This window comes from Asterias amurensis, chromosome 14 (genome assembly GCF_032118995.1).
Source record: "Asterias amurensis chromosome 14, ASM3211899v1".
NCBI classification, from domain to species: domain Eukaryota; kingdom Metazoa; phylum Echinodermata; class Asteroidea; order Forcipulatida; family Asteriidae; genus Asterias; species Asterias amurensis.
Genome location: NC_092661.1, coordinates 6,613,055 through 6,625,141, shown reverse-complemented (window position 1 = coordinate 6,625,141; position 12,087 = coordinate 6,613,055). Strand labels below are relative to the sequence as shown.

Genomic DNA, 12,087 nt, shown 5'->3' with positions numbered 1-12,087 from the left:
GTATAGGCCCGCTCGATCAACATTAGAGAGGTTTTGCAGAGTCCCGGATACGAATACGCATACAGATATCGAACCGTACGCGAGGCATGAGGCTCAAGAGGGCGCTATTAACCAAACGGCTGCACCCATGGACAATCGCCATTCTCTTTTTCTGAAGCATGGTGGTTAACAAATGTCCAACTACATCCATGTATGATACCTCTTATAGACATGTTGAAAACCTGGTGCATTAAAAAATAACAATCCGCTACAAAAACATGAACAAAATATACTTGATGTTTACTTACGGCGACAGATTCCTGTTTGAGCGACAACTTGTGTACAACGGTTATACAACGTCAAAAAATGATGACGTATTATGGCGTATCCGTTCACGAAAGAGTACCGGTGACTCTGCGAAACCTCTCTTATTACATAATTTTTTTTTTATACCATGCCAATTACCATCATTGACAAATGGCAATATTCCATACGGATTATAAATACAATTTCTAATCCAACCCTTTAAAATTATTACTACCTGTAAGAATACCTCCCTTACCCCACATTACCTTTCGCAACATTTGTATATACAAAACCATCCTCACCGGTGAGGTGCTAGCACCTCATCTAGCGGGGTGCCGCGCGAAGCGCGGCATCTTGCTAGGGCGGCCCCCCCCCGCTAGATTTTACAAGGCCGAGTCCGAATTGGCGGCTACGGCTAAAGCTGTTGCTAGGGGTGTTGCTAAGGACATATTATACCTCAACGCAGTGATGACGCGGAAATCTAGCCGTTGCCGTAGCTGTAGCCGCTAATTCGTGTTACGAGTGTTGGGTAGTGACGTCTAGGGCCAAGACTAGGCAGACGCCTAAAAGAGCACGTGTAGATTATGAAATGCAAGCGAGTTGAGCGCAAATCAGGGATCTCTCAATTTCCAGATCGCGCAGCTCATTTCGCGTTTTATTGTTTGTTGTTGCGTTCATTTACATGGCCCATTCTGCAAATTGAGCGTTCAGTCATCTCCATCTCCATCTCCATCTCCATTGGTTCAGTCAGCAAAATATCCTGCCGGATACATCTACGCTAACTTGCGCACTGCGTGTGGAAATAGACTACTACATATATACTACAGTTAACCAAAATGTTCTGAAAATTTGAGTCTCTGTAGATGATAGTCGGATGGTAGTATCATCATAAACCAACATTATTTCAATTTCCGCAGTCACCATGGCGTCACTGTTCTCTGAGCTCACCAGGTGATATTAACATTATTTATGTTTATTAATTAGTTATAAAAAGTTAATACTACTATATATTGCTAACATCACATTTTGAGAGCTAATGTTACAAAATAGTATTTAGTATACACATAATGAATGTTTATGAGTGCAATGGTGCGAATATGTTCATTCGTTGAAAGATGGAATGTTCTTATCAACGAGGCCGAACCGAGTTGAATGGAACATTACAGCTTTCAACGAATGAACATATTCGCACCATTGCACGAATGAAAAACATTCATTACAGTCGTTTGACCAGTTCTGGATCACTTCTTGAATTCACATGGTTTTTTGTTGCAATCTCTTTGATATCTTAAACAAAAAAGTTTATCAGTTTACCTAAACATGTCATAAAACTCACCAAGTATTCACTGACAAAAAAAAATTAGTTCTTTTGAAGAGGCTTTGAGAAAAGTATCGTCACCTGTTTGACCAGTTCAGGATCAGTTGAATCTATTCTGAATCAGTAGAGTGCCCTTTATTGCAAACCCATACTCCCATTCATAAAACTGTCTCTCAAGGACACGACACATCAGAGGTGTGTTGGCATGGACTTGGACTTCCTTTCTTTAGTGAATGTCATGCAAGTGTCTTCAATAGCAGCGCAAAAACCCAGCGACAAAACCACAAAACAACAGCAAAGGCAAATGAAAAAGTGAAGCGAACCTAAAAAGCATTATTGACCCCTCCAAGCTTAATTTTCTTACAAAATAAAAAATCTACAAGAATTTGTTGAAGTAATGTTTCTCAAAATCAACTAAATAAACTTTCTACTGCAGTAGTATGATTTTACCAGACTTAGTAAGTTAGTGCGGCACCATTTGACGCAATGAGATGTTAAGTGATCCCGAACTGGTCAAGGGTAAGTTGCCCCCTCAAAGAAGATATTGATAACTTTGTCTCCTCAAAGAAACAAGATGACTGCACGGTAATTACAGGAATGTTTTTTACACATTCTTATCATTTTACATAAATATTTTTTGCCCCGGCACTCCAATTCTTAAGGTAAGAAGTTTTAACAGTGGTTTTCAACCAACATTTTTCAACAAAAAAATGACAAATTTTGCAGACAACCTTCAGGAAAACGGCCATAATTTATTTGCTGATGATGTTTGGCACCTTATTTTGGGTTTGTTGGTTTAATGGATGTTAATCTTCACATTTATCAAAAGAAATTGGAAATAATGAGGAATGATATAATTATTTGGTTATTGCAAAGTTGAAGTGATCCCGAACTGGTCAATGATCCCGAACTGGTCAAATGACTGTATTTGTTTTATATAACATCCAAGTAGATTTTTGTCATTTTGATTGAAAGATACAACTTTCAAAACAAACAAAGCGTAGGCCTACAATTTTTAATTTTAGAATCCGAATGCTAGTAACTTTACTAATATGCCTTGCAGTAACACTGCTGAGTTACCAAAGCAAAGACACGCGCAAGCAGTGATGTTTTTACTCAGCTTTTTCGTTCCATCCGAAAAGTACCATTGCACGCTGGCAGCGCGCAATGGTACTTTTCGGATGGAACGAAAAAACACGATGAGTGACTCAGCGTGCAATGGTACTTTTATTTGCCATCACGTGACGGACAATCCTCCAATCAAATGGCAAGGATCGGCTTGGGTGTTATATAATATAGTCTAGTCTAGGGGGGAGTATAGTTGCGATAACGTAACCCTCCTCCCGACGGCCGCCAGGCAGGCCGAAGGGTTACGAGATTCTTTCGTGCGGCAAATGACAATCTGGTCCAACACGTACAATTTCGACAGCTAGTCACCAGTTTGCCCCATTTTTACCACTTTCAAAACTCATGACACAAATTCTGAGGGCACGAACTTAATCTGCAATGTCTGATGAACATTCAAAATATCATTGAAAAAATATTTTTGAAGAAAAAGGACAAAAACTTACCAAATCCGGGAGCGTAATCCAAAGTTTATATTTTGAACCTGTCGCATCGCTAAGCAATTGCTTTATAATCTGGTGACTAGCTGTCGAAATTATACGTGTTGGACCAGATTGTCATTTGCCGCTCGAAAGAATCGCGTAACCCTCCGGCCTGGCGGCCGTCGGGAGTAGGGTTACATTATCGCACGAGTTACGGGTCCTGCACGCCATAGATAGAGCTATCATGCACAGTACTGTTGCGAAGCCGTCTGGAAGTTAGTCCCCATCACGGCCGGTGCCTTTCGGCAAATCACGCTCTGTTAAAAAGCAAAAATCCATTAAAAACCCTGAACCAAACTAAACAAACCCTTATTAACATTTTTTATCGTATATCACAACTTATATATAAAATAACAAACCTGTGAAAATTTAGGCTCAATTGGTCATCGGAGTCGGGAGAAAACAACGGGAAAACCCACCCTTGTTTCCGCACGTTTCGCCGTGTCATGACATGTGTTTAAAATAAATCTGCAATTCTCGATATTGAGAATTGATATTGTTTTAATGTTTTTGCAAAAAGTAAAGCATTTCATGGAATAATATTTCAAGAGAAGTCTTTCAACATTACCTTCTGTAAACCCTGTAAGTTATTTTTAAATGTGTGAACTTTTAATTTTTTGTTCTGTTCCGAATAGCCCGAAACATAAAAACAGCGCCGCACTTTCACCGACATGGACGCAATTTCAGCCTAGGCCCGGTAGACCTAAACAATTACGTTAAAAAAAACTTGTAGACTGAACGCGGTGCGAGCGGACGGTTAATTTTCTGGGGGCCCAAATTTTCTTGAGAGTTTGGAATTCTTATCTTAAAACTCCCATCAAGTATTTTACCACTAGCAACGTTTATAAACAATTTTTTATTTTGTAATTTACACGTACGTTACTTTATTTTTAACCACTTGACTCTTCGAGCTCTTCGAAGAGTTTGTTGGTCAATAAAAGGCCTCTGCCAATTTGTATGGTGTCGACATTTTTGGTGCCAAATTTGCAAGGTGCCTAGTTTGCAGGTGCCAAGTTTGCGAGGTGTCGAAGTGTCAGGTTAAAACTATGACTCCCGAGGTGAATCTATTTCCCTCGGCTTCGCCTCGGGGGGAAATAGAACGCTCCGGGGATCTACTCGGGAGTCAAAACTATGCATAGTTTTAACCATCGCATGAGTAAAAGCAGACAATATTTGTTTTATAACACCCAAACTTTTCTAAATACTGTACTATTAAGTTACAGACCTGAATGCTACAATAAATCAAACCAACATACAACTCTTCTTAAAGGAACACGTTGCCTTGGATCGGACGAGTTGGTCTATGAAAAGCGTTTGAAACCGTTTGTTATAAAATGCATATAGTTTTTTTGATGTTTTAAAAGTAGAATATACTGATCCACACAAGTATCACTCAAAATTGCACGGTTTTCATTTTATGGGAGTCAAAGTTTTGACTCCCATAAATGGTCGACTGTGTTTGTCGACGAGGTAAAACGAAAACCACGCAATTTCGAGGCATATTTGTGTAGATCATTGTATTCTACTTTTACAACATCTTTCTAACCATCAATTTTATAACAAACGGTTACAGGACGCTTTTCAAAGACCAACTCGACCGATCCAAAGCAACGTGTTCCTTTAACTTCACATTTTTGAACATGTGTTACTGTGCTGCATGTACATGTAGTGTCATGTAATTTGAATTGGTTACAGACTATTCATCCTCCTTGTACACGTAACGTTCGTACCCTCATTTCAGATAGATGCACATCTACATGTAGGTACTGCACACCGTGTGATGCACTATCACACGGCCGCCATTTCTAGTAAAACCAAGACATATCATGTGACGCGCTCTAACATGTCTAAACCAATGAAAAGGCAGAATATTTGTAAGGGGTGTTAATATTTATTAGTATTACTAATAAATACGAATACCGGACACATCGGCACCTTGCAAACTCGGCACCAGCAAACTCGGCACCTCTCAAACTCGGCACCCACAACCTCGGCACCTTGCAAACTCGGCACCCACAAACTCGGCACATGCACAACTACAAACTCGGCACCTGGTTGAAAACGCTCAATCTGCCACGGTTACAAACTCGGCACCCAGTTGGAAATTGAAATAAATCCCGATCCTTGTCGTGTGTATCGACAGGTTCGGCGTCGTACCGACGACGATACATACCTAATAATTAATATGTATTTTCACTGTCATGGTGAGTTTGCCCTTTTCAAAGATCTGTATCAAAATAATTAAAATTTATTTTGTGTAAACTTTTGAAGAAGTTTTTGAGTCGAAAATACGTAATTTCGATGTCCAAGTATTTTTTGGGAACATTTACACGAAACTTTGATCCAATAAAACACTAATTAAAAATAAAGAGTACGTGTGTAAATAATTTCTGTTACAGACTGTCGTGCACTGACTGTGTTTTATTACAAGATGATCGTAACCACTTCAAAATTAAGGCTGCTGAGACATTTCACGATTCCACTAAACACCGGGTGAGCACGCTGAACTGTCGCTGCCGCCGCCGCCGTGGTGGGGCAAAAGTCCCCCACGGCCGACGGCCGCCATGTAGGCAAAACACACTCCCAAATCACACTCTCTTCAAATCAAAAAGTCATTCTCAACTAAACGCTAACATTTTCAAAGCCCATCACATCAACACATAGCGACTCATGCACTTTCACCAATATGATGTGAAAGAAAAAAAGAAAAAAAAAACTGTACGTGCGGACGTAAAGTTTCCGGGACAAAAAAAATCTCCGATGCCAATTTTTCAAAAGTTCGGAACCGGTTATGGTCGTATAAGCTAGCATAACTACTAATTATTTCAACTAAATTCAAACCAGTTTTTATGGTGTTAATACTACGTACTCTTCGGTTGGTATTTGCTGTTGGTGCCGAGTTTGTTGCCGGGTTTGGTGGACCAAAATAGGCCGGTGCCGAGTTTGTTTGGTGCCGAGTTTGTTTGGTGCCGACATTCTTGGTGCCGAGTGGGTGCCGAGTTCGAGAGGTGCCGAGTTTGCGAAGTGCCGAGTTTGCTGGTGCCTAGTTTGCAAGGTGCCGAAGTGTCCGGTACCCATGTTACCATCCTCTAGCTCTCAAACAAGTAAGTTAGTACTACTCTTGTACTACTGCTAGTACAGTAGACGAGAGGCTACTTATTATGTGACTAGTATGTACGTACTACTAGTCGCTTAGTAGTTTACATAGCCTAGTTCATTGGCTTGTGCATGCTAACCTCTAATGTGGCATGTGGTTCATGTTTGTATTAAATTAGGCATGCTGAGTGCGTATCCTGGGCCCAATTTCATGGAGCTGCTTAAAGACAACTGGACACTACTGGTTATTGTCAAAGACTAGTCGTCTCTCTTCTTTGTAGCCTTGATTCAAGGCTGTTGGTGTAGTGTGCCCCAGCCACTGGTGCGGCACGATTCGGCAATACAGTACAGCCCTTTAGTTGCCATCGAGGCACGCAGGGACCGAGACGAGCGAGACCGGCAACGTGTGCCCATGCTCGCTACACGCAAGGGAAGCTCGCGTGTTTGTCAATAAAACGAGGGCGTCTCTCGAGATGAGGGATCCCACGTTCAGTTGGGAAGCAGCTATACGAGACAAACGAGCGAGCACCCACGAAACTATCGAGTACCCACGAAACGAAACGAGCGCTGCACAATGCAAGGACAATTTCAGGGATCGTCTTCTTGAAAGTTATTACAAATGCAGTAAACACAACCAGTGTCGGTATTGACCAATAATGAGAGCAGAGCGGCGTACAAAGCAAAACATTGAAGTGTTGTTATACTTTGTAACAAGTTACAACAAAGTGTAGCAATTTTATAATGTAGTTACAATTGCGGCACATCTAAGGGGAAGTTGTCAATTACTGTGAGGCTAGGAGTGGCTGGCTCCAAACTCCTGTCTGTTGTTGCTGTTTGAGACTTTGAAGAATTTTCGACGAACTCCCATGTTTTTAATCATAATCGCCGTTAAGGGACGTTTCCATATACATGTACAACATTTATGTCTATACTCCTGGGCGTTTTGGGACTTTTGTGAATTAGGGAACATTTTTTAAGGAGAAGACGTCAGTTCAAACTGAATGTTTTCAATAATAATGTTGTGTGACGATAAGCAGTTGGCTTTAATTGTATTTCAACAGTTAAAATGTCCGTACTCCGTCTTTAATAAGTTGACGTTTTGAGACATTGAAAGCAATTTTTTTAAAGGGTAAGAAGGTCTAAACTCCGTCTGTAATTGCCATTATGAGACGATCCAGTATTGGAGAATAAATATATTGTTTATTAATTAATAAGCATGTTCGACGAACTTCCATGTTTTTAATCATAATAATCGCTGTTGTGGGACATTTTCATGTACCCAATTATGTTTTTTTTCCACATGTCGGTACTCCGTCGTTGTGAATAACAAATAGCCAATTTTTTAAGGGGAAAACGTCAGTTCGAACTGACTTAAATTTTGTTTTAACAGTAAGAATGTCCGTACTCCGTCTTCAATAAGTTGCCGATTTGAGACATAGATAACAATTTTTTTAAAGGGTCCAAACTCCGTCTGTAATTGCCGTATGAGACGATCCAGTATTGGAGAAAAAAAAATAATATTGTTTATTTATTAATAAGCATGTCCATCGAACTCCCATGTGTTTAATAATAACAATCTCCGTTGTGGGACATTTTCATGTACCCAACAATTTTTTGTGTGTACAAATTTCGGTGATCCGTCGTCGTGAATAACAAATGGCCAATTTGGGACTTTTGAGTATTTGGGAACAATTTTTTAAGGGGAAGACGTCAGTTCGAACTGAATGTTTTCAATAATATTGTTGTCGCGGGACATTTGTAGTTGGTTTTAGTTTTGCTTCAACAGTACAATGTCCGTACTCCGTCGTGAATAACAAATTGCCAATTTGGGACTTTTGAGTATTTCGGAACAATTTTTTAAGGAGAAAACGTCAGTTTGAACTGACTTTAATTTTATTTCAACAGTAACCATGTCCGTACTCCGTCTTCAATAAGGTGCCGTTTTGAGACATTGCTACAACATATTTAAAGGGTAATGAGGTCCTAACTCTGTAATTGCCGTATGAGACGTTCAAGTATTTGAGAAAACAATAATGTTGTTTATTTAATTTAGTAAGAACGTCCGACGAACTGCCATGTTCAATAATAATCGCCGTTGTAGCACATTTCCATGTACCAAAATTGTTTTTATTGTAAAAATGTCCATGTACTCCGTCGTCGTGAATAACAAATTGCCGTTTTGGGAACATTTTTTTAAGGGGAAGACGTCAGTTCAAACTGAATGTTTTCAATAATATTGCTGTTGTGGGACGAAAGCAATTTGCTTTAATTTTATTTCAACAGTAAGAGTGTCCGTACTCCGTCTTCAATAAGTTTACCTTTTGAGACATTGGTAACAATTGTTTTAAAGGGGTAGGAAGGTCCGAACTCCGTCTGTAATTGCCGTATGAGACGTTCAAGTAAGGGAGAAAAAATAATGTTGTTTTTTATAGTTAGTAGATTGTATCCGTTGTGGGACATTTCCATACAAACTTTTTTTAACTGTAAAAAGGTCATACTCCGCTGCGAATAACAATGCTGTTTTGGCACTTTTGAGTTTTGGGGAACATTTATTTTCAGGGGAAGACGTCAGTTAGAACTGAATGTTTTCAATAATATTGCGGTTGTGGGACATTTACAGTTGGTTTTACTTTTATTTCAACGGTAAGAATGTCCGTACTCTGTCTTTAATTAGTTGCCGTTCCACAATCGGTATTCCAAACTTTAACCAGGGAGAGTCGTCAGCTCTCATTGTTTAACGCTAAGCGCATTTGTAAGTAATATTCTGCTTCTCTCAATGATGGCTCATTGAAAACGGATCCGCATATGACAATAAACGTTGATGTTGCTGGGAAAGCTGGCAACCAGTAGTGGCTAGTGTATCATTACAACACCAGATAAGACTCACAGCAAGTGCATCACATAGACAATGCACACTAGGGGGTGTTTAAATAAAGCGTGGAGCCCCCATTGTTTAATTTGTTAGAGATCACCACTTGGCTTTGGGACCAGTCAGCTAAACCACAAAGAGGTGCGAATGCAGCTTTATTTGTGGGAAGAGTTGTTGGTGGTGGGGTTTACGAGAGGGTAAATTATCATACTGGTAGTCACGGCCCATAGGAGTTTTTCCAATGACTACCATAATACAGGATGAGGGTCGTTTCAAATAGGGCATACAGGGGAAAGTATTGAGTGCCGGCTAATTTATATTAAAAATAGAGAGTAGTGATGAGCGAGCTCAGCGCGTTTTCACCAACTGAACGTTTGTTAGTGGGTGCAACGAAGTGTTAAGTTCTATAATTGTATCTGTTAAAAAACTCCAGGCCTCTAATTACGAAACACATTTCACGGCACTACCACTTTGGCCTTGGAGTAAGCTAAATTTCAGGGGCACTAGATAGTAGTACCATACTGCCAAAAATGAATTTAAAAGAAAAGGGCACGAAACTGTAAGCCAGCAGATGTCAATGAACTTTCCTTGTTCAGTCACAAAACCACAAAAGACACTGCACATTGCCAGTCTTCTGAGTGAAACAATGTATAACAAACTGCAGAGGATTAAGATAAGAGGTATTTGTATCTAATCTGTTGGTGTGTCAATCTTCTCCCAGCATCGTGTTTTTTTGTGGGTAGAGGTAGTGATTCATTTCGTGGATATAGGTTTTGTTCTCAATTAATGTCAACTTTTGAAAGGGTTTTCTTTTCATTTTTTATTGTTTGCATTTGAACCATAGGTCCATTTGGTTTGTATGTTGTTTGCAACAGCAAAAATGCCAGACTGGATCGGCGCTTAAAGGTGTGGCTATACAATTCAAAACTTTCTTTAGGTAGTCATGATTAGGCCTTTTAAAACATGGTAAGGCTATTCCAATTTTATTAGATGGTTTACGGATTTGTAGCTTCTGAAAAAAGTCCGCCATGCAGAAAAATGATGATGATAAATGTTACAATCTATCTAAATCACTCAGCCGAGAATCTAGCTTTAGGTAACCTAGGGATGGCATCCATCTCGCAATTTCATCATTTACTACTTTAAACTAACCAGAGGTACACATAATAGGGGTAGTTCGTTCAAACATTTGTTTACACAAAAATAATAAAAAATAATTGTTTTCCTCGTGGAGCGCAGTCTTGTGATTTGCACATTTTGCGCTCTAATATCGAGCAGTTCTTTAACAATTGTATGCGCAATTGTGAGATTGTGCAAACCCCAAGAATGCGCCACACGAGTATCGCCACACAAAAATATTATTTGCTGAACATCTGGTTGGAGAAATGTATCGAACACACTGTTCTCGCTGCGATACGGCAATAAATCTTTGCGGAGAAAGGAGGCATTTATAGACCGTCTACTGAAAGTATAACCATAGCCCCCCCCCCCTAAAAAAAATAATAATAATCACTTAGATGTGCCGCAATTGTAACTACTGGGGGTAATTGTTATACACTTTGTTGTAACAACGCTGAATTGTTTTGCTTTGTACGCCGCTCTGTCTACATTTTTGACCAACACTGCTTACACATCTGTATTTCTATCTTTGTTTTACGTCCTAAACTGAATCAAAATGAACAAACTGTTAACATTACCTTTTAATAATAATTGCCATTATGGCGCATTTGCATATTGGACAATTGCGTAAAAGTAAAAAGGTCCATCTCAATACAATTTCCGTTTTGTGTCATTGGAGTAGTGGAGAAGAAAATGTTAAGGGGAAGACAGCAGTCCCAACTCGGGGTTTACAGCTGTTGCAACTTTTCCCCTAAAGCTGTTTCCCCAAACAACGGCAATTTTCCCCAAAACTCGAACGTTTCACAACGGCAATTTATTAAACAGACGGGTCGGACACTCCTATATTTAAACTTTTTTTTCTTCCAATACTCGAATGTTACAAAACGGCAATTTATTATACAGACGGAGTTTGGACAGTCTTAACATTTAAACAAAAATGTTTTCCAGTACTTGAACTTCAATTCATTAAACAGACGGAGTTTGGACAATATTAACATTTAAATAACGTCTCAAAAGGGCAATTTATTAAACAGACGGCTCGGACGTTCTTAATGTTTTAACAATTTGTTTTTCAATAATCGTTACAAAACGGCAAATTATTAAGCAGAAAGAGTTAGGTCCACTTTTTCCCAAAAAACAACGGCAACTTTTCCTAAACCATTTTTCCCCAAATAATGGCAAATTGAAAAACTCGAACGCTATCCAACGGCAATTTATTAAACCGATGGGTCAGACATTCTTAATATTTATTTTAAAAAAATCACTAATATACTCAAATGTTACAAAACGGCAATTTATTAAACAGACGGAGTTTGGATAATCTTAACCATTTAAACATTTTTGCCCAAAACTTGGCAACTTTTCCCCGAAACATTTTTTCCCCAAACAACGGCAATTTTCCCCCAAAACTCGAACGTTACACCACTGCAATTTATTAGACAGACGGGTCGGACATTCTTATATTTAAACAATTTTTTTTTCCAATCTCGAATGTAACAAAACGGCAATTTATTATACAGACGGAGTTTGGACAACCTTATCATTTAAACAAAAACGTCAATTTATTAAACATCAATATAAACCACATGGGAAACTGACTGGGTAAATTTGTAATTGATTTTTGGGGTTGAACAAAGAATTGACTAGAGTGGGATTCGAACCAACGACCTCCGGATTAACGTGCCGGCGCTCTACCAACTGAGCTATCTAGCCCTATATTGGCGGTGTCCCTATTTTGTCAATATCTTTGTTCGGGGGTGCCAGTCAGAAGCCATACAACCGTTAACTGCCGT

General features: G+C 39.3%; 1 protein-coding gene across 1 annotated transcript in view; it reads left to right on the top strand.

Annotated features, from left to right (window-relative positions):
- Positions 1-1,068: 1,068 nt before the first annotated feature.
- The window catches only part of LOC139947616 (U3 small nucleolar RNA-associated protein 14 homolog A-like), a 58,952-nt gene continuing 47,933 nt past the window's right edge, over positions 1,069-12,087 (top strand). The window contains exon 1 of the mRNA XM_071945571.1: positions 1,069-1,236. Within this exon, the coding sequence (XP_071801672.1) occupies positions 1,208-1,236 (29 nt within the window). The 5' untranslated portion in view covers positions 1,069-1,207. The remainder of the gene's footprint in view (positions 1,237-12,087) is intronic.